The following is a 22,159-nucleotide window of genomic DNA, read 5'->3' as shown; positions in this document are numbered from 1 at the left end:
ATAATAGTTTGCACCTGCTAATCCCACACTCCCAATCCTTCCCTCCCCCAAACCCCCTCCCCCTTAGCAACCACAAGTCTGTTCTCTATATTTGTGAGTCTGTTTTTGTTTCATAGATATGTTCATTTGTGTTTTATTTTTGATTCCACATGTAAGTGATATATGGTATTTGTCTTTCTCTTTCTGACTTACTTTGCTTAGCATGATAATCTCTAGGTCCATCCATGTTGGTGCAAATGACATTATTTCTTATTTCTTTTTAATGGCTGAGTAATTCCATTGTATGTATGTGTGTGATATATATATATATATATATATATATATATATCACATCTTCTTTATCCATTCATCTGTTGGTGGACATTTAGGTTGTTTCCATGTCTTGGCTATTGTAAATAGTGCTGCTATGAACATAAGGGTGCGTGTATCTTTTTGAATTAGAATTCATCTGGGTATATGCCCAGGAGTGGAGTTGCTGGATCATATGGCAACTCTATTTTTAGTTTTTTGAGAAACCTCCATACTGTTTTCTATAATGGCTGTACCAATTTAAATACATTCCCACCAATAGTGTAAGAGGGTTCCCTTTTCTCTACATCTCTCCAGCATTTATGATTTGTAGACTTTTTAATGATGGCCATTTTGACTGGTGTGAGGTGGTACCCCATTGTTGTTTTGATTTGCATTTCTCTAATAATTAGTGATGATGAGCATCTTTTCATGTGCCTGTTGGCCATCTGTATGTACCACATCTTCTTAAACCAATCGTCTGTTGATGGCCACTTGGGTTGCTTCTGTGTAACTGGCTATTGTAAACAGTGCTTCTGTGAACATTGGGGCTCGTGTATCTTTTCAAATTAGTGTTTTTGTTTTTTCCAATGTATTCATTTTTTTACCTTTTTTAGATAAGAGTAATATATAATTAATAACCATAAAAATGAATATCCAATATCTGAATTTTATTTTCTCACTCATGTTTATATCAACTTTTAACATTTTTTTCTTTAACTATCCTTACCTAATAAGTTGTTTTCTGAATGTTTCTATGATTTAATAAGTGTTTAATATTTTACAGGTTTCAGAAACAGTTTTTGATACTGAGAATGACAGAAATAGACTACTTCCAAAATCTCAATCTGAATATGAGCCTGATATTCCTCAGTCAGGCCTAGAATATAGTGATATTCATGAACTTGAGGACAGAAGGTAAAGAATATGCACACAGCTTTGCTACATGTTTAGTCCCATACTTTTGCCTTATTTTTGATTGACATTACTGTTTTCAGATCTCAACAAATGTTTCAGTTTAATCTACAAGACTTCCGGTGTTGTGCTGTCTTGGGTAGAGGACATTTTGGAAAGGTAATCTTTTAAATTTTCTTGGAATGCCTACAAAAGTAATAACTCACATGGGAAATAATTATTTTAATCTCATTTCAGGTGCTTTTGGCTGAATATAAACACACTAATGAAATGTTTGCTATAAAAGCCTTAAAGAAAGGAGACATTGTGGCTCGAGATGAAGTAGACAGGTTAGTTTTTTAAAAATGAAATTCTTTATTTTTCTGAAAATGTAGCTTATCGTGAAAAATCAGTGTATGTATTGCAACAAAACTTTCTATTTTCCTAATACACTTGACCGTCGAATAACATGGGTTTCAACTGCATGGATCCACTTAAACATGGATATTTTTCAACAGTAAATGCTACAATATTACATGGTCTATGGTTGGTGAATCCACAGATGTGGAGGAACTGCAGATACAGAGGGCCGACTATAAATTATGCACGGATTAACCCCCATGTTGTTAAAGGGTCAACTGTAATAAGTAAAGAAACTAAATAAATTAATGCATAAGGTAGGCATTAATTAAATGTTTTTCTTTCTAGCTAACTCCCTCTTCCCCTTCTTAAGACATTTTACTGCTGAGTGAATACCAAGGAAAGATGATGAAATGTTTAAACTAATTCTAATAAGCTTTTATACTTGGAAATGTTAAACTGTTTATATGGAATAGGAACTGTTATACATCTGTGGTTGGGTGAGGCTATTTCCTGTTCATACTACAGAAGTAATAAGATGTCATTTACAAATAATCTTCAGTTAACTGAATGGTTAATATATTCTGCTTTTGAAAATGCACCTACATCTATTTTTTGCTCTATGTTTCTGAAAATGGTATTTTTTGACCACAGCATCTTACATTTCTGGGTGTACATTGATACAGATACCTCTGGCTCTACAATTATTAAAACGTAAGGACTTTGGGGATAATATTGTAATTAGGTTAGAGAATATACCTTAAAAAGACTATCTCAAATTAATGGAGTGGTTCAACATGGAAATTATTGTATAATAAAATGGCATATTTATTACAGAATGAGGCTTTCATTTGATATTTAGAAGCAGCAGTATTTTCTTAAACCACCAGTTAAGGAAGCACCAGTTGATATTAATAGAAGACAGCCCTGTATAATGAGAACAGCCTGTGATTATCAGTGAGAAGACTTCTCTAGTTCTGATTGTTCCTTCTTAATTAATGATTTGATCCCAGGGCAATTCACTGAACATCTTTGAGCCTCAGTTAACTGACATATTTTTAAAATATATTTTTTGGTAATACTTGCCTTACCGAATTATAATAAGTGCCATATAGATATATCAAATTGCTATTTTTAATATTTTTTCCATGATATGGGAAGTTCTTAGAATTAGGATAGATCTTAAAAGATGCAGGTTTCCTTTATATAAAAAAATCTTTTCCTTTTGGATTTGCCTATTTGTTTTTTATCCATTTCTCATACTTCTCAATTATATCAAAATAAACTCCTCCCTGATCTAAAACTACTTAGAGAGATTTTGCATAATATTTTTGAAATATTCTGAACACTAGAGTATATGCTAACAACTGTATATTTCTGTTACATAAGTAGTTAAAGCAAACCTTTAATTACACTGTCAGTTTGTTTTAATTACAATAATAGTAAGGTCAAGTGTTTTTCTTTTCTGGAAGAATGTTTGCTTTATTCCAGATTCATATATGGTAAATTCATTTATATCCTAAAATAATAGGAGACTGGTACTACCCAGTTAATAATGGGAAAGTGGTAATTACTTGGTGGTTTATATAACTTTCTGCTACATTGTTACTACTTTGAGCCACGTCTCTGTAGGAAAAAACTTCCTAATTAAATATAGATAGAATAATATTAATATTACTATTAAAGAAGAATGTCTGGATTAGAGGATGAAGCTTTAGCCAGAACCTGGGACATTACCCCTGCTTAAATTTAATCCAGCCTTAGTGAAAAAGTGATGAGTAATCTTTATCTAACTTCAGTTATAAATCCATATATTCAGTAACATGGAAGTAAAATAATCTCCAGTAGAACCAGAAAAACAGAGAAATGTATAATTCAGAGTGAGAAATAAAACTCACTCTTAGAGGACTTTGAGGAAGGCAGCAGAAAAAAGAGCAATTAGAGGAAGACAAGAAAAAAAATTAATTTAGAAAATAAGAAAACAGACCAGCATGTTTTTAAAAGTTATATAACTTGCAAGTCTGAATAGTAAACAACTAAGCAGAAATCTTTTATATCCACTTTCTATCTCATCCTTTTAATAGATCCATAGAATTCAATGTTATTGCATATCAGTGGGGGTTTTTTCCTATAGATGTTTCTGAAATACTTGATGTTTCTTAACGACAGTTTTCCTTTCTAATTTTCTCTTTCTAGTGTGAATTTTATTATTTTACTTATAGAAAATTCCAAATCAACTTGTTTTTTGTTGTTATTTGGTTTGTTTTTTTTTCTTCTAGTTTTATTGAGATATAATTGACATACAGTACTATATAAGTTTAAGGTGTATAGCATAATGATTTGACTTACATACATCATTAAATGATTGTCAAAATAAGTGAACATCATAGAGATACAAAATTAAAGAAATAGAAAAAAAATATTTTCCTTGTGATGAGAACTCTTAAGATTTACTCTTTTAACAACTTTCATATATAACATACAGCAATGTTAACTTCATCATATTGTACATTATATCTCTAGTACTTATTTATCTTATAACTAGAAGTTTGTACCTTTTGACTGCCTTCATCCAATTTCCCCTCCCCTCACCCCATCTCTGGTAACCACAAATCTACATCTTTATTAAGGAACACAAATTATGCACTAACTTCAAAGTAATGTAATTCATGTACAAAGATCACGTTTTCCACCTACCATTAGTAGAACTTCTTTCTGAGTGCCATCTTCCCCCACTCCTGAGTAGGAATGTTAAATGTGTGTTACTGTTATGCCTCACTCAGCTTCCTTGTCTTACCAGTTCACATTTCAAAACAACAGAATAGACTTGGAAGTATATTTTTGTAGTTGCAGAACAAAAACACAGCTAGCCAGATTTTCTATATATATCATATATACGTATATATGATTTAATCCTAAGATTAGCCTTATTAATGTTGTAATTTTCCACTGACCAAAATAGCTATTTATATAGTTTTTAAGTTTCTATCATGTCTAATAATGTACTGAAGGAAGTACACCAAAAAATGTTAGAATGGAACTAGTCACTTAGGGAGATAAAACATAAATACATTAGTTATATAAATAAAACAGATTAGATATGTTTGAGTTTAAGCTGAACAATATAGATAATCGCAGCTCATAACAAGGGGAACATCAAATGAAGGTGTGCTGGTGGATTTAGGTAAGGCCTTGTAAAGAAGATTGGATTTGTGCTGATCTTTGGCAGATGGAAGATATTTGGGAACATGGAGAGGAGAGAAATGACAAGATAGAGGAAAATGTTCTGGACAGAATGAAGTTTGAAGTTTTGAATAAGGTTGGATTGTTTCATGGACTTTTAAGGAGAATATACAATTTAGATTAGATTGGGAAAAGTTAAAGACTTACGGAGCAGCTTTCTGGTGTGCTGTATAATGCTTAAAATTAAAATTATTGTTCCTGTTGGGGTCTATAAAGATCCTTCCTCCTTTACCTAATAGTCCTAAGACATCTATCCAGCCCTCATCAATATTGTCAGTCCTTATCAAACAATTCTATGAATGGCATTAAAACCATTTTAAGAGGAATTCTGGTTAATCCTTTAGACCATTTACATGTTCAGCACAGGTCTAACCTTATACTTATCCAGCTGAGAATTAGTAATTCACCCATAGTGGATTAGTAATTCACCCATAAACCATACACAGTGAAGAGGCCACGTTTGCCATCTAGTTGAGCCCAAAACATCTTGCCAGTTTGTCTTATTTCATCTGAATATTTTATCCTCATTAGCCAAAATTTAGATTGACATAGTAAATCAATTGTTTTAGAATCTGTCTTACAGATCTTGCCCAATTAGACATTGTTTTCCAATAAATTTAAATGGTGATAAAGTCAAAGCTGTTAACTGTTCTTTCTAATCTTCTGTGAATTTATTTCTAATAGTGACTTAATTTGTAGTAACATTTAGAAACCTTGCAAATGTATGTAGACATAAGCCCAACACTTTAGAAACAATTACAGTGGGGCTTTCTGTTTTGAGTATATGTAAAGTTGTAAACAGATTGTGTGAAATAAGAGGGTAAGAGTTCATCTAGAATGTGACCATATTAAATGGAGTTTAAACACTATTTCATAATAGCTGCATTTACTGTCAGTATTTAAAACTGAACAGGTGTTTTAGTTCATAATTCAGAATAGAGCTATATTAACAGAGCAATAAAAATTCCATGTTCCTTCTACACAACAGGTATACTCTTAAATGTTCATAGCAGTATAATCTGGATACCCAAACAAATGCTTTAATCTTTAAGTTAAACTTTTTAAAATTAACTCTGAAGAGATCCAAAAGAAAGGAGAATGGGTCTACCTCCTTCTAACGTTAGAATTTTGGTTTGGTATTTTGAAATCAATAACCAAATACACACACACACAAATACACACACACACATCTAAGGAGTTCTTTAATTTTAAAAATGAAAGCATTATTAATGCTTTTCAACAAACAATGTCAATTTTTGATTCCAGTCTCAAAAACAAACAAAAATGCCTATTTTGTATTAGAAACATAAATGTAATTTAATTGGTAATAAAATACGTCTGTAGGTATATTTATTTTGATCAGGTGTTTAAAGTGTTAATTCCAAGTTGTATTTGAATAATATTTGACCTGGTTTTCTTCTGCTTTGAGGTGTTTTTTGTTGTTGTTGTTCAGATTTTGTTTTCTTTTTTTTTGTTTTTCCCCAGTTATACATACACATGTATCTATTCTTTCTCATATTGTTTTCCCATTTACGTTTTTACATAGTACTGAACAGAGTTGCTTGTGCTATACAGTAGGTCCTTGTTGGTTATCCATTTTAAATATAGCAGTGTGTACATGTCTGCTTTGAGTTTTAAGTCAGGTTGATTTACTAAATATTTTCAGGGGGAAGAAGAGTGGTATTTTTTGCTATTCAGGCAAAATTGTTTCAGAGTCAGTAAGTTTGACCACTGTTCTTTTAAGCAGCTTGTAAGAGTTCTTACAGGGAAACCTGTGATAGCTATAGATTTTATAGATAAATTGTATCATTCTCCAGGAGCTTCCTTGAAGTATGTTATAGAATTCTCCATGTAACCTCTTTATTTTCCAGTTAGCCTTCTAAATTAAAATTTTATGCAGTGTATCTTTACCTCTCAGCTTCATATATTATATGATAGAATATTTGGATACCATAGCTTGTGAATTATAAATATATACTGTCCTTGAAATTGCCTTGAGCAGAAAATTTGTATTTTAAAATTATGCTTTAGGTTGCTAAACCCTTTGACCAATTCCTGAAAATTTTTCACAATTCACTCCTAATTAAGCCTTTTTTATTAACTATTACCACTAGCCATATGTGTGCTACTCTGATACTATCAATGTGAACTTATGTCATGCTAATCATACTTAGTTTTCACTAATATATTTCTATTAAAGGTATATATATCAAGTAGCCCAAATTTTTCAAAGCATTTGTAGCAAAACTAGGACACGTTTTATGGTTTTAAAGTTATAATGGTTAAGAACTTTGCTCATTTTAGAGTTTAGTAATTTTTAAAGAATGTTATTTCCAACTAGAACTTTAAAAAAAAATACCAGCGATTTTTAAATGTTTTCTCTTACAGCCTGATGTGTGAAAAAAGAATTTTTGAAACTGTGAATAGTGTAAGGCATCCCTTTTTGGTGAACCTTTTTGCATGTTTCCAAACCAAAGAGCATGTTTGCTTTGTAATGGAATATGCTGCCGGTGGGGACCTAATGATGCACATTCATACTGATGTCTTTTCTGAACCAAGAGCTGTGTGAGTATTTAGCATTTCTCTGAGTTTCTTCATGACTGATTTCTTTCTGGGAAGGAAAAAAGCTCTCTGAATTTTAGATTTATTTTTTTCCCTCATATGGAAAATAGATGAAGAAATAATAGAACTCCTTACTTACCTTTTTGCCATAAATAAATGTATCTATTTTTCTCTGTTGTTCATGTTGCAAATTTCATGGATTACCCTAAATCACAATTGATAATTTAGATATACAATTTAGGTTTATTTTAGTAAAATTTCTTTTTTTCCAGTATATTTTCTCCCTAGGGAATGCCATCTAGGACCATGGCTTTAAATATTAACTATACTCAAAGTACACTGTTAAGTGAAAAAAGAAAATGTAGAAGAGTTTGTATTATATATTTGTATGCCATATTTGTATTTGCATTTTAAAGGGTAATTTAAAAGAGTATGTCTTAAGTGTTTGCTTGCATGTGCTTACAATACCTCTAAAGAATATAAAAGAAATTGGTATGCGTATCGCCTCCAATGAAAGGCATGGAATCCAGATATGATACTTAATAAATAACTGGGTATACTGTTTAAAATATATATTTCACTGAATGCTTACAGGATGTCAGGTACTGTGTTAAATATTTTAATTTATCACTAAACCCCTTTTTGTAGTTTTTGAATTTGATATTATATGAAGGTTTTATTTATTCAGATGCAAAAGAATAAATAATAGCAAACATTTGTGATTAAATTATATATATATTTATATTCTATATATTCTTCCCCTGTTGTTATCCCAGTTTTTTTTTTTTTTTTTTTTTTTGCGGTACGTGGGCCTCTCACTGTTGTGGCCTCTCCCGTTGCGGAGCACAGGCTCCAGACGCGCAGGCTCAGCAGCCATGGCTCATGGGCCCAGCCGCTCCGCGGCATGTGGGATCTTCCCGGACCGGGGCACGAACCCATGTCCCCTGCATCGGCAGGCGGACTCTCAACCACTGCGCCACCAGGGAAGCCCTATCCCAGTTTTAAAGCTCTTAAGTGTTGTAGCTAGGATTTGAACCTAGGAAAATACTCTTAATAGCTACACTGTATATGCAGGTGTTTACCAAATGTATATCTCCAGCCCTTACCTCTTACCTAAACTTCCAATTCCAATAACATTCAGCAGCCAACTTGACTCTTCCCTTTATATGGCTAATAAGTATTTCTTGTTTAACATCTCAAAATGAACGCCTGATATTTCCCATTTTCCCCCACCTCACGCACCACTCCCCAGCCTGTTACTCTTCTAGGCTTCTCTGTTATTAAATGGCAATACCATCTACCAGTTGTTCAAGCCGAAACACAGGAGTCATTCTTGATTCTCTTTTTTCCTTACATGCAGCATCCAAATTATACCTCCAAAACATAACCCAAATCATAAAAATCATAAACCAGTAGTAAAACTTTATTGAATTTTTATCACTTGTCTGTATTCTGACAGCTGACATTTGTGTAACATTTTTACTTTCATTCCTTTATTTGATTCTCATAACCATCAGAAGTATAATACAGCAGATAGTAGTACTAGGGCATTAGTTCTGATGGATAGTGAAGCTTTCAGAAAAGGAGGCAAAAGCCACAAAATAATAGAAGGCTACTAATAATTAATTCCCTGCATATTTAAAAATTAATATTTAAAAATTAAAAGCAGGGCATCTAGACTACGCCTAGCCTTGTGCTAACTGCCTTGGGAATTTGTTTTGTTATGCCTTTTCTTTAATAAATATAAAATCCTATTCTGCCTTAAAAAACTTTTTATTTTTCCTGAGAGTACAAATTATGTAGTACCAATGAAACAATTAAGCCCAGTGAAATACAAGAATAAAACGCTTTATTGCAATACTTCATATCTAAAGTACCTCCCTCTAATCATTCAGATCTCACCTCAAATGTCATTTCTTTGGAGGTCTTTCCTCATTACTTTAATTAAAATGCCACTGTATCACTAACGTCTAAATCAGGCCACATTCTATTCTATTTTATATTTTATATTCTCCATAGCACTTTATACCTGAAATCACCTTATTTATTTTTTACATTTTTATTGTCTGTCTCCCCTCACTAAAGGGGAGCAACAAGGACTATGTGTGTTCTATGTACTAGTGGAACACCTAGAAGGGTGACTCACATATGCTAGGCAAACATTGTATTCTTATTGCTTGAGACGAAGGAATCGAAATTAATTTGAGTCCTAGCTTTGCTGTGTTCTGGCTATGTCGCTTTAGATAAATTAGTTACTCTTTCTGAGAGCTTCATTTTCTGCTTCTGTAAAATATTTATCTTAAAGGTTTGATTTGATGATACCCAGTATACCCAGTTATTTATTAAGTATCATTAGGACAATCTGTTTACAAATAATGGAGCAAAAGAGAAATCAGGGTATTTTTATGATTGTTACAGTATTGTTTTGCCACCAAAATAAGTTTGCTTAAAAAAAAGTACCTTAAGCAATTTTAGAATCACATTTGTTTTAATGGACTTCGGCTAAATCTTTTAAACTTATGATAAATAATTACATAAGGTCTAATGTATAATCAAATATTTATAAATAGTTGCGTTTAAAAAATCTCCAAATTATGGTTCCATTTTTGTAAAAATAAACACAAAACATATCTACATGTACACGTAAATGCATTCTAAAATATGAAGGACATTCACCAAACTAACAAAAGTAGTTACCTTTATGGATAGTAGTGGCATCAGGGTGAAATGGAGATGGATGAATGAAAAATTGTGCTTTAGGGTAGGGGTATTATGTGTATTTTATAGAGGAAATATCCATGTGTTACTTGTAAAATTAAGAACTGATTCTCCTAAGTGTCTCCTTATAGGCTATTCTACACTGAAGACAGATCTGCATTTTTTAATTCATTCATTTATTTATTACCTACCTCCTTATTCAGTAAGGCTATTGTGTATCAAGCATTTTGCTAAGCATTTAGGCTAAACACTGAAAAAGACAAACATGGTCCGATCCCTCAAGAGTTAATATTCTAGCTGGGTTGAAGTTTTTCTAAGATCTAAACCTGTTTATCCAATTTCTAGACCTCTTCACCTGTCCCAAGGCAATTTGAGGTCAATATGTGTAAAGGCAAACTCACTTTCCCCACAAAACTTTGGCTACTTCTGTATTTCTCCACCTATTCATTACAATAAAAAGGAAACCTTGAGAGTTATCTTCATCTTTTCCCTTTCCCTCATCCTTTATAGCTAATGAGACACCGAGTCCTATCATGCTCGTTTTAAAGTTTCTCTTGAATCCATCTCTTATTCTCTTTGTTGCCACTACATTAGAGGTACTCATGATCTTTCATCTGTACTATCATTTTAGCCTTATCTGTTCCTTTTCCCTCTGGATATCTACCTACTTCCACTCCACTTCATACTACTATCAAGAAAGTTCTCTAACATAAATCTGATTATTCTGCCCTGATTAAAATTGTTTGATTTGCTATCACTAAGAGAAGAATTTTCAGTACAGGCATACCTCATAGATATTGCAGGTTCAGTTCCATACTGAAACAAACATCATAATAAAACAAATATCATAATAAAGTGAGTCGTGAATTTCCTGGTTTCCTGGTGCATATAAAAGTTACATTTACAGGGCTTCCTTGGTGGCGTAGTGGTTCAGAATCCACCTGCCAATGCAGGGGACATGGGTTTGAGCCCTGGTCCGGGAAGATCCCACATGCTGCGGAGCAACTGGGCCCGTGAGCCACAATTAACTGAGCCTGCGCGTCTGGAGCCTGTGCTCCGCAACAACAGGGGCCGCGATAGTGAGAGGCCTGCGCACCATGATGAAGAGTGGCCCCCGCTTGCCACAACTAGAGAAAGCCCATGCACAGAAACGAAGACCCAACACAGCCATAAATAAATTAATTAATTAATTTAAAAAAAAAAGTTACATTTACACTATACTGTAGTCAATTAAGTGTTCGATAGCATTATGTCTAAAAAAACCCAATATACATACCTTAATTAAAAAATACTTTATTGTTAAAAAATGCTAACAATCATCTGATCCTTCAGCAAGTCGTAATCTTTTTGCAATAGTAATGTCAGAAATCACAGATCACCATAACAAATATAATAATGATGAAAAACTTGAAATATTGAGAGAATTACCAAAATGTGACACAGAGACCTGAAGTGAGCAAATGCTGTTGGAAAAATGGAGCCCATAATGTTGCTCCATTCAGGGTTGCCACAAACCTTCAATTTGTAAGAAAACACAGTTGTCTGTGAAGCACAATAAAGTAAAAACACAGTAAAACAAGGTATGCCTGTGTTCATAATATGACATTCAAGGTCCTTCACAACTTGATCTCAGGCTATCTTTTCAGCTGCATCTCCCGCTGCTTCTTCCTTATCCTTTACTTCAGCCACAACAAACTCATTATGGTTGTCAAACAGGTTATGCCTTTTACACGCCTATTCCTTTCCCTCTTAGGAGCATACCCTATATTTCCCATACAAAAGTTCTACCTTTCATACCGTCCTGCCTTTATGATGGCATATTGTACTTTCTTCGAAGAACCAGATCAAATGTCTACCCCAAGGGCTTCAATGACTCCACCAGGCAAAGTTAATGGCTTCCATTTTAGAGACTGTATTTTTCTTATTTTTAAAGTTCACCCCTAATATTTAGCACATATCTTACTTATATGTCTGACACATAGTAAGGACTAAATAAATACTTGTGAAATTAGTTAACTACAGAGTTCTGCTTTGAAGCATAAAAGTATAAACTGGGATTCATGAGTAGTGGAATTTATTAAACTTCTTTTGATTTAATTCTTAAAACAGATTTTATGCTGCATGTGTAGTTCTTGGGTTGCAGTATTTACATGAACACAAAATTGTTTATAGGTAAGTAAAGTTTTGATATTTTCTAATTGCTTATTTTGATATGAAGTAGAATTAAAGATAATTAAGAAGGATATTTTGTTTAACCAGCTTCTTAATTTTCTCTTTTGTATGATAACTGATCACTAAAAAAGTTAAACTCCAATTTTGAAAGACATGGTTATCACGATAATTATATGATAAATTTCTTTGTTACTGGTCCTCTGCCCATTACCTAATTAGAATAGTCAAATTATAAGTTGACCTATGATAACACAATTTACCAACAATATTCATCCTGGTGAATACTTTATATTTCAACTGATCCACTTGTGCCAGATTATAAAACATCACCTTGCTTCCTTCATTAAGCCTTGCTGTCAACTAGACAGTGTACTTGGTGACATATCTGATTTATGTACTGGCACAAACTCCTTACCAAATTGCAGACTAGTTAGAAATAGTTCATAGCCCAGCAATTAGTCTATGGTTAACACTTTGAATAACATTGCTCTAGATCAGACAAATTATGGGAAGGCCAGTAAGAATTAAAAGACTGTAAACATCAGTTTATTCAAACTTCTAACAATGTTTCCAAGATAACAGTTTCCTAATGGCCCTATTTAACTTAAAGAATAAAATATTTTCAACTTAATTTGTAATCATTTAATATGACTTAATAGCTTCCTCTTTATTTTGAATTATTCTCGTAGAAGGTTAAACCTGCTCCCTTATACCGTACTTATACTGTTTGTTTGATAATTCATTCTTATGGATGGCGTGTAGGCAAACTTCAAAGTTAGTCCAAGTCCGAGAGCTCCCTGATGGTCTTGTGCTTTGGATTTGGCTCTTTCACTGCCGTGACTCAGGTTCAGTCCCTTGTAGGGGAACTGAGATCCCCACAGCTGCGTGACATGGCCATTAATTAATTAAAGAATTAATTAATTAATTAAACTTGAGTTAAAGATCTATGAACTCCTTCTGAGCTTTAAAATATATATTTAAATAGATCAAACATTTCTCTTTTAGATACATTCTTCCTTTTCTGCATAACGGGGAAAATATTCAGAAATTATCTTTTGTAAAGTAATAAACTTGCCAAAAGGAAGAAAATGAACATTTGTAATATAGTATTTAAATCTCAAACCATAACTTGAAAAAATTCATTTTTAGTAAAGAGAAAGTACGGCTCCTATTAAAATGATATTTTTATTATATTATCTACTGATTTTATTGATTTTTTTTTCATTTTGCATTTCTTTATCCTGAACAGAGATTTGAAATTGGATAACTTATTGCTAGATACAGAGGGCTTTGTGAAAATTGCTGATTTTGGTCTTTGCAAAGAAGGTAATTGGGTATTTTAAAATGCTTTTTCTAATAGATTACTATTCCTTTGTACTTTGGAAGTTTTCAGATTTGTGGAGAGCAAAATGTATTTTTTGATTTATTAAAAATTAAACTTTAACTTATTCTTTATTGAGACTTACAGGTTGTTCATATAACCTAATTATCATATTATTAAGAATTTATTCTGTGAATATGAATAAGGTTAGGTTTTCAGAAATCATAGTATAAAAATAAGATTCTCTTTGTATGATTAATAATTCTCTCTACTCTAAGAAAGCATTGGTTAAGCACCAAATTTTTTGCTTTGCTGGGATTGTGCAGAGTAAATTATGCGTGCCTAAAAACTTCTCTCCTGCTTCTTAAAACTTTTAACATTTAAAATAGGAAAAATATATGCATATGCCTCAAGAATCTTTTATGTACCTATACGTGTGTGAGTACACACACAAACATATGTAAATAAATATGTAAACTGGGGAAATTTGAATCAAGAGGTAGCATAAGAAAATATAAAGAGCATGGGCTTAGGCACCACACAGTCCTAAGTTTGAATCCTGGCACTGCCACTTATTTGCCCTGTGTCTTTGGACAAGTTACTTTTAACCTCATTGAGTCTGTTTCCTTAGCTATAAAATAAATATAATCCTTCTTGTTTAGGAGTATTATGAGAATTAGAGATAAGTATGTGGCACAGTGTCTAACATATAGTAAATAGGTACACTTAATACACTGTATTGTAGCAAACATTGTCTGTCTCCCCCTCTACTCTGATAGCTTCCTGTTTCTTATTCAGCTTTCTTTCCATAGTATATAGTATAGTGCTTGGCACAGCTTAAGTATTCAGTGAATGCTTAATTAATAAGTAATTGGATGAATTAATGAATGAACTTTATAAATCTGTGTCCATCAGTTACCAACTGACCTCCTAATTATTGAATCTAATGAAAGTTTTTTTTCCTTTTTTGGACACTATTGACTTAAATGCTTTTGTTCCTCTAGAGTCTGGCCTTAGCCCATTGCTTTTCTCAGGTAGTTTTTAACTAGCAACTATATTCTAATGATTTCCAAATCTATTATTTCCTTTCCTGACATATATAGTCAACTATCTACTAGACAGTTTTACTTGGTCAGCAGGTACCTCAAACGCTGCGCAAGCAAGTTTCTTTTCCTCAGTCTCATTTGAAGTTGATGGTGCCACAATCCTCTCAATCTCCCAATTTGAAAATGTGGAATTATCCTGGACTCTCTCCTCTTCACTACTTTCTACATCCTGTTAATCACCAAATTGTGCTGACATCTACCGCCTTAATATTTCTTAAGTTTTTCATCTTCCCTCTACCTCTGCCAACCATCATCTTGTTTTGAAAAGACTACTTTAATAGCCTTTTAACTTTTCTGTCTCTGTTCTTTTTCTCCCTCAAATCAGTCTGCCATGTAATTGCTAAAATGCAAAAGGGGCACATATAAATACAAATCTGACCATGGTACGCCGCTACTGAAAACCTTCAGTGGCAAAGATGTGATATACATTGCCCTTCCTGATCTGCCTGCCTCCTTCTCCAGCCAGATCCCTTGTAGCTGTCTGCCTAGTACTTTCTGTTGCAACAACAATAAACTGCTTACAGTCTTTGTCTCTCCACCACTATCACTCATCTCAGCTCTATTTGCTGACTAATGTCTGCTCATCCTTCACTGAACTCGGGTGTCACCTCTGCAGATAAGTTACCTGAGGCTCCTCTCCTCCTATCCCAACTAACAGGTCAGCTTTCATAAGATGATGTGTATAATGTGCTTTTAGCAGTTTAGAATACAATGAGACATTTTCTTCAATATGTAGAATGTATATATGACTAATTTATTACTAAATTTTGAGAAACATATTTAGAAAACGAGTTAGCTAAAGTCTTTAATGTATTTTGAGTTTGATTACCATGCACAAATGTACACCTTTAATTTTGCTTCCTAAGGATATCTTCTAATTTTTTTGCCAGATTTTTTTCTTTGCTAACAAATATTTGAATTTTACCTTTTTCAGGAATGGGGTTTGGAGATAGGACAAGCACATTTTGTGGCACTCCTGAATTTCTTGCCCCAGAAGTATTAACAGAAACATCCTATACAAGGGCTGTAGATTGGTGGGGCCTTGGCGTACTTATATATGAAATGCTCGTTGGTGAGGTAAGCAGTATAAAATAGGTAAAAGGGAAACGTGATTGAAAGAACAAAGCATGTCACTTATAAAACCACTTAATATGTTTCCTGCGTAAGTAGAACTTAAGCTTAATAAATATTTATATATATATTAGTAATTGCCTATGATCCTATATTACCTTCACCATCTTTTTTAGATTTTTATATTATCTGTGGAATGTATACCAATGCTTCAAAAATAGTTTCTTATATTTCAGTGTTGCTCTGGTTATATTTTTAAACACAATCACACATAACTGATTATTTCATAAGAAATAGAAAGCAAGAAGACTGATAAAAGGAATGTACTCTGTACCTGTAAAGAAAGGTCAGCTATATATTAGTCAAAAATAAATGTTACCTTCAAAAGCGATACAGTAGAATTGAAAAGATTAACATTTTTTTTCCTACTATTTTCTTTAGATTAACTTAAAATAAATTTCTGGGGGTAACTTAGTTGTATACAGAAATTGTTACACTTAGAAAACAGTGAATTATATCTAATTAATAAAGCAGTAAGAAGAGACTAATCTATTTTGTTATAAATTTTTGGAAATGATAAATTAGGGTGGAATTAAAAAAGAGTAAACATTTAGACAAGTAATTGAAAATTACTTAGATGGGTTTGATGATCTTGAGATGCAAGAAAAATTACCTTGCATTGGTTCATTGTTCTGCCATTTCCCTGATGCCAATGACCAACCTTGAACATTCTAGGCATGAAAAAACTAGTAGCTGAATGATGAATGACTAAATTATTGAATGTCAGACATTTCTGAAGTTTTGCCCTGTGATTGTCATTTAGTGGCACTTATACCAAACAAGTAAATAAATGAATTTAGTTCATCCAATGACAGTACCTTTTGATATGTCAAATTGGAGTGGAAACTTGGAAAAGGAGGAAAAGAAATAGCAAATTAAAACGTTTACTGTGTGCTAGGCACTATTCTATGTGCTTTATAAGTATTAGCTCATTTCATTTTTCAGCAAACTTTAATGAGCTCAATAGTAGTCTTATGTTTATCTCCAGATGCATAAATAGAGACACAAAGAAGTTAATAGCTTGCTTAAAGTCACACAGCTCTCATATGGTAGAGCTGGGATTTTAACCTGTCTGTAAACCATTGTGGTTTGCTGCCTGCAGGATAGGGTATTTAATATACCCAAATTTATTTCTTTTCTTAAGACCATGGGTTCAGATCTGAATTTTTCACCTCTATTTAGAAAAGCATAAAGATGGAAAGATATATTTTATCCCTAATCCACAGTGGTCTTTATTTTCTGTGAGTGCCAGAAGTACTCATACTAGTTGTTTCTGTAAGCTCTGACATACTTGAACTTTTTTTTTAATAGGTTTATTTTATTTATTTACTTATTGATTTTTGGCTGTGTTGGGTCTTCGTTGCTGCATGCAGGCTTTCCCTAGTTGTGATGAGCGGGGGCTGTTCTTCGTTGCGGTACGTGGGCTTCTCACCGTGGTCACTCCTCTTGCTGTGGAGTGTGGGCTCTAGGGCGCAGGCTCGGTAGTTGTGACACACGGGCTCTAGAGCATAGGCTGAATAGTTGTGGCGCATGGGCTTAGTTGCTCCATGGCATGTGGGATCTTCCCAGACCGGGGCTCGAACCCGGGCTCAAACCTGTGTCCTCTGCGATGGCAGATGATCCTTAACCACTGTACCACCAGGGAAGTCCCGGCAGTTACTTCTAAGTGCAGTCATTATGCCTGCAGTCTCTAATTGTGTTTTGCCACCATTAGTTTGCTGTTGACTGTGAAATTCAAACCACATCCATGTCTGATGTATTTCTACAAAGTCTGTGCTTCCCTCTGTAGTAACATGTATTACTGTATTTGCCTTACCCATTTCCTTCTGTCTTTCCACAAGAAGATTTCAGTAAGAGTATATGGTGTATCCTCTGGTTAGTAGTTACCTATCTATTGTGTGTCTATTGTGATTTCTTGTAGTCCTTATTTGATGTTTTGGTGGGTCTGTTTTTTTGTTTTTCCTTTTTCTTATTTTCCTCACTATCTGGTTCTTGATTGTACTTCGGAACTTTGAATAGATGATGAGATTTTACTGTACTGAAACTCATTTTGACTGACTCAAGGATATTTCTTCTAGTCTCCCTTTCCTGGTGATGATGAAGAGGAGGTTTTTGACAGTATTGTAAATGATGAAGTAAGGTATCCAAGGTTCTTATCTACAGAAGCCATTTCAATAATGAGAAGGGTAAGAATTAATGATTTATAAAACTACTGACATTTTTTAAAGAACATTTCCCAGTAGAATTTTAGAAGTTGTTTTTCAGTTATAGATGTTGCATGGTTTAGACAAACACATACCAAAAGAAACATCTAAAGCTTTGCAAGTTATGAGAATCCTTGTCAATGAGTCCCTGGTCTTATATTACCTTTCTTCCTTTATATTGTGTTAGTTATTAAGAAGAAATCCTGAGCGGCGCCTTGGAGCTGGTGAAAAAGATGCAGAGGATGTAAAAAAGCACCCATTTTTCCGAGTAAGTATGAAAGTTTAATATTTTTTATGAAACTGTAGCAATTAGGAGTAGGAAACTAAACTGGTCATTTTATATTTTGTAATCCAGCTAATTGATTGGAGTGCTCTGATGGACAAAAAAGTAAAGCCGCCGTTTGTACCTACAATTAGAGGGCGGGAAGATGTTAGTAATTTTGATGATGAATTTACCTCAGAAGCACCTATTCTGACTCCACCTCGAGAACCAAGGATACTTTCAGAAGAGGAGCAAGAAATGTTCAGAGATTTTGACTACATTGCTGATTGGTGTTAAGTTGCTACACAATGTGAAACCAAGCAGACTGACTCATAAGAAGACCTCCTAAAAATAGCAACCCTTCATTTGCTCTCTGTGCCAACAAAAGCTTCTGAGTTTTTTTTAAACATATGAAGATGTGTTTAAAAATACTATTCTAATACCTTCTTGAAAAGTGGCTTTTCAATGTATTTTCAACGTAAATCTGAACACTGGAAACAGTTTCATGGAGTTTAAGCTGAATGAACATCGGCCATGAAAATCTATCAGAAATGAATACTTTTGGATCAATAGTCTTATTTTTTAAAAAAAGAAGAAACAAAAAAAACCACTCTTCTACAGTCCCTAGCTTTGCTGTACTCCTGTCTTAAATGGAAGGAAAATTAATCAGTTAACTTTCCTTAGCTGTATTTTACAAAAAGAGGAAAAAAGGGCTTGGGATGCTATTACTATTCACACATAGTATGATTCTGTTTGAATAAGGCAAATGCTCTTATTTTTGTTAAGAAATTACTGTAATATCAAAAAAATTAGTTTGTGCACATTTTGGGGCTTTTTTTCTTTAACAGAATGAGTTGATGTATTATAAATTTTCTATATTTATTAGGAGAAAATTTTTATTGCCTTATCTTTACCAACCGTGTAACAGAGCCTCATAGCTTTCCAACAGAGCTACTTGCCAAACAATTATGTTTATTAAACCAACTATGCTGAAACAAACAGAAACAACTAAACATCTACATTTACTTAAAATTTTAAGAATGAGGACTTACTATCAGCCTGAACCAAGATACTGTTACCTGTATGCATTCCCAAAGTCTAGATACTCAGTATGTTCAGTCATACCTTTTTCCCAAATCAGTGAACTGATTACTCCTTTTTTTGATATTGTACATTTATCAACCTAGTTCATCTTGTTCTTGTGTCTACTGTAGAAGGGAACTATATCTTTGTTAAAACATAGGGATTATCATTGTATACATGCTGTGAACATGTATATGTGCAAGTTGTAATGTATTCTATGTTGTAGGTTTATTATTTAATTTCACCACTTCATCACTTTTGTACAGTGGCCAAGCAGACACCTCAGACTCCAGCATTTACGTTAAGTGCATTTGTACATTTTAGGCCACTGGATCCATATTTTATATTGGCAGTTACTGAGGGCAAAAGCAATATTTTATAACAGAATGTATAAATATTTTTGATAAAACAGTCTATATTTTATAAAAATTATTATAACACTAAAGCTGTACCTCAAAAGTCTCAAAAATAATTTGATCAAATACTTTTTTACAACTCTTCAGAGGATCCATTTGTGGCTTTTTAATGCTCTTATAAGGATAGGGAAGTCTTTCTGCAAGCCATGACTTTTCTACTTGCCTGGAGTTTTGGGTTTTTTTGTTTTGTTTTAATTGTTTTCCCTCCTAGTCTGACTTTGTTGTTTTTCCCTAGTTCAGTAATAACATCTTTGATTCTGTGCTTAGCATGTTAGGGCCATCATACCTCAGGAATAGCAAGTTGTTAACTAACCATACTGAGTTAACCATTTAATCACTATGTCTCAAAAGTTGTTCAAGTTTAAATCCTATGAGAAAAATTAGAGCACATTGATTTATAGAGAATTAAGCTTAAAACATTTATGAATATTTCAGCCTTGCCAGGATGTGTTGGCATGTTTTTGCTATACTCTGAGAACAGTTAAATTGTTCAGAGATAATTCCTGTTTCCTTACAAATTGATTATTACCCATGATCCTTTGGGGGAAAATCTTACAGGAAGAGGGAGCAGCAATATGTTGTTTAAAATTCTTTTAAAATGCCAGTTAACTTCCTTGGTGAAGGACAGTAGAGGATCTTAGCTTAATTGTCTGGTTTTAATGTAAACAGTGTTAACACAACATTGAAAAAAACACTAAATACTTTTGAGGTACAGTCTGCTCACCTTTTCTGGTTCTCAAATATGCATAGAAAGCAATGTCTAAAATAGGCGTTTAGCATTAAAAACTGACATAGCATTTTGTAACTACACAGTGTACAGAATTTTTTTTTAATTGAAGTCAATCACTAAAAAATTAGAGGGCAGGGTATATTCACTAATTAAGCTGAAGAAAGCACTAATTTTTTCTGTAGTTTCAAAAATATATATATTTTAGTCAGATTAAAAATTTTTAAACTCTATAGAATGTAAATATATTTTGTTATTACTGTATGTGTAAGTGACTGCTCAAGCACTTTGTAAGGAAATTAAGATATTTTAGGATGGTACACTATGCATTCAAATTAAATGTGCCTTTATGTCATTTTAAGAAAAAGTGTTTTGCAGTCATAAATTACCACAAATGCACAAATTAAAGTTTATTAGATTGTAATTTGTAACTTTGTTTTTAAGTATTATTTCCTTTTGGAAACTTCCTATTGGTCAGAATATGTATTAGCTCTCCTAGATTCAAGATCTCAAAGACTAGTTAACTTTAGTTAGCCTGCTTGCAGGTACTTTTTGTCCTAGGGAAGGGCAAAATCATTAAGAGTCAAACCAAATTGTCTACTTCACTGGTAACAGTGGGGAAATTTTGCATTCTGTTCCTGTAAGTTTAGTAGCATCTTTCATTCAGTGGTTACTTATGGGACGTCTTCTGTGTGCTAGACACTAAGGATAGAAAGGTGATAAAAAAAGGCACCAAAGTCTTCATAAATGAAGAATGGTAAACATTAATGCTAAAATGCAAGCACTAGTACTATATGTACTTTTCTCTTGTTTGAGAATAACTTATTTAATTTTAGAATCTGACCTTTCAGAAAATAGGTAAATGAAAACAATACTAGCTATTTTATAGTCATCTTATTCAAAAATTACAAATGGAATATTTCAGAAATGTAAAAAGAACCCTGCTATCTCTGTGACACAGATTAAGGTCATAATGTAATCACCATTGTATGTTGACTAGGTGAAAGCTGCATTATAGATTCAAATCTAACAAAATTTTTACAGGTGCTGCTGATCTTCCCAAAGCAACTGAGGGTGAGTATGAGAAACCCAAAAGAACAAATGCCGGATCATATTTTTAATATAGAATTCTTGTTTACCTTCTAGCTATCTTTTGAGATCTAGTGTTTCTCTGAGATATAAGCTTTATATGTATATACATATATAACTACATGTGTTTATAAATATATGTATGTAAATATATACATATATAAATAGAGGTAAGTTTGTAAAGTAACTTCTGAGTGTCAGAAATCTTGTGTAATTTCTTCTAGTATCTTGACTAAGTAGAAACTCTCAGACATCCAGTACGAAACATAATTTGAGTCATTGCTGGTCTCATTAAAGATAAGAGTGGTCTCTGGCAACCCCTCACCCCAAAGTAAGCAAACAAACTTGAGCATGAATCTGCACACACTAGGGCTTCAGCACCTAAGAGTTAGGGAATATCCAAGCACAAAAGTGAGAATACTCAGAGGTTGGGATGGAAGCTGAGTCCACAGATTAGGCCAGAGAAGTAGGAAGTTGGAGAGGTTAAGAGCCAAAATGGCAGGGAGCTGACTTTGGAAATGCAGACACCCAGAAGAAGTGGAGTTGCCAAGGATGGATTGCTATAGCAATACCTTTATGAGGA

General features: G+C 33.2%; 1 protein-coding gene across 2 annotated transcripts in view; it reads left to right on the top strand.

Annotated features, from left to right (window-relative positions):
- The window catches only part of PKN2 (protein kinase N2), a 129,161-nt gene extending 107,546 nt beyond the window's left edge, over positions 1-21,615 (top strand). For both annotated transcript variants that reach the window (XM_082832737.1, XM_082832736.1), the window contains 10 exons: positions 1,076-1,206; positions 1,287-1,362; positions 1,441-1,532; positions 7,174-7,350; positions 12,175-12,237; positions 13,487-13,563; positions 15,599-15,741; positions 17,874-17,981; positions 18,187-18,267; positions 18,355-21,615. In XM_082832737.1, coding sequence (XP_082688863.1) covers positions 1,076-1,206; positions 1,287-1,362; positions 1,441-1,532; positions 7,174-7,350; positions 12,175-12,237; positions 13,487-13,563; positions 15,599-15,741; positions 17,874-17,981; positions 18,187-18,267; positions 18,355-18,558 — 1,152 coding nt within the window. In that variant the 3' untranslated portion in view covers positions 18,559-21,615. The remainder of the gene's footprint in view (positions 1-1,075; positions 1,207-1,286; positions 1,363-1,440; positions 1,533-7,173; positions 7,351-12,174; positions 12,238-13,486; positions 13,564-15,598; positions 15,742-17,873; positions 17,982-18,186; positions 18,268-18,354) is intronic.
- Positions 21,616-22,159: the final 544 nt, after the last annotated feature.

Source organism: Leucopleurus acutus, assembly GCF_964270905.1.
Source record: "Leucopleurus acutus genome assembly, chromosome: 2".
Taxonomy (NCBI): domain Eukaryota; kingdom Metazoa; phylum Chordata; class Mammalia; order Artiodactyla; family Delphinidae; genus Leucopleurus; species Leucopleurus acutus.
Note: the sequence above shows the minus strand (reverse complement) of the source record. Positions and strands in the feature narration are given on the sequence as shown.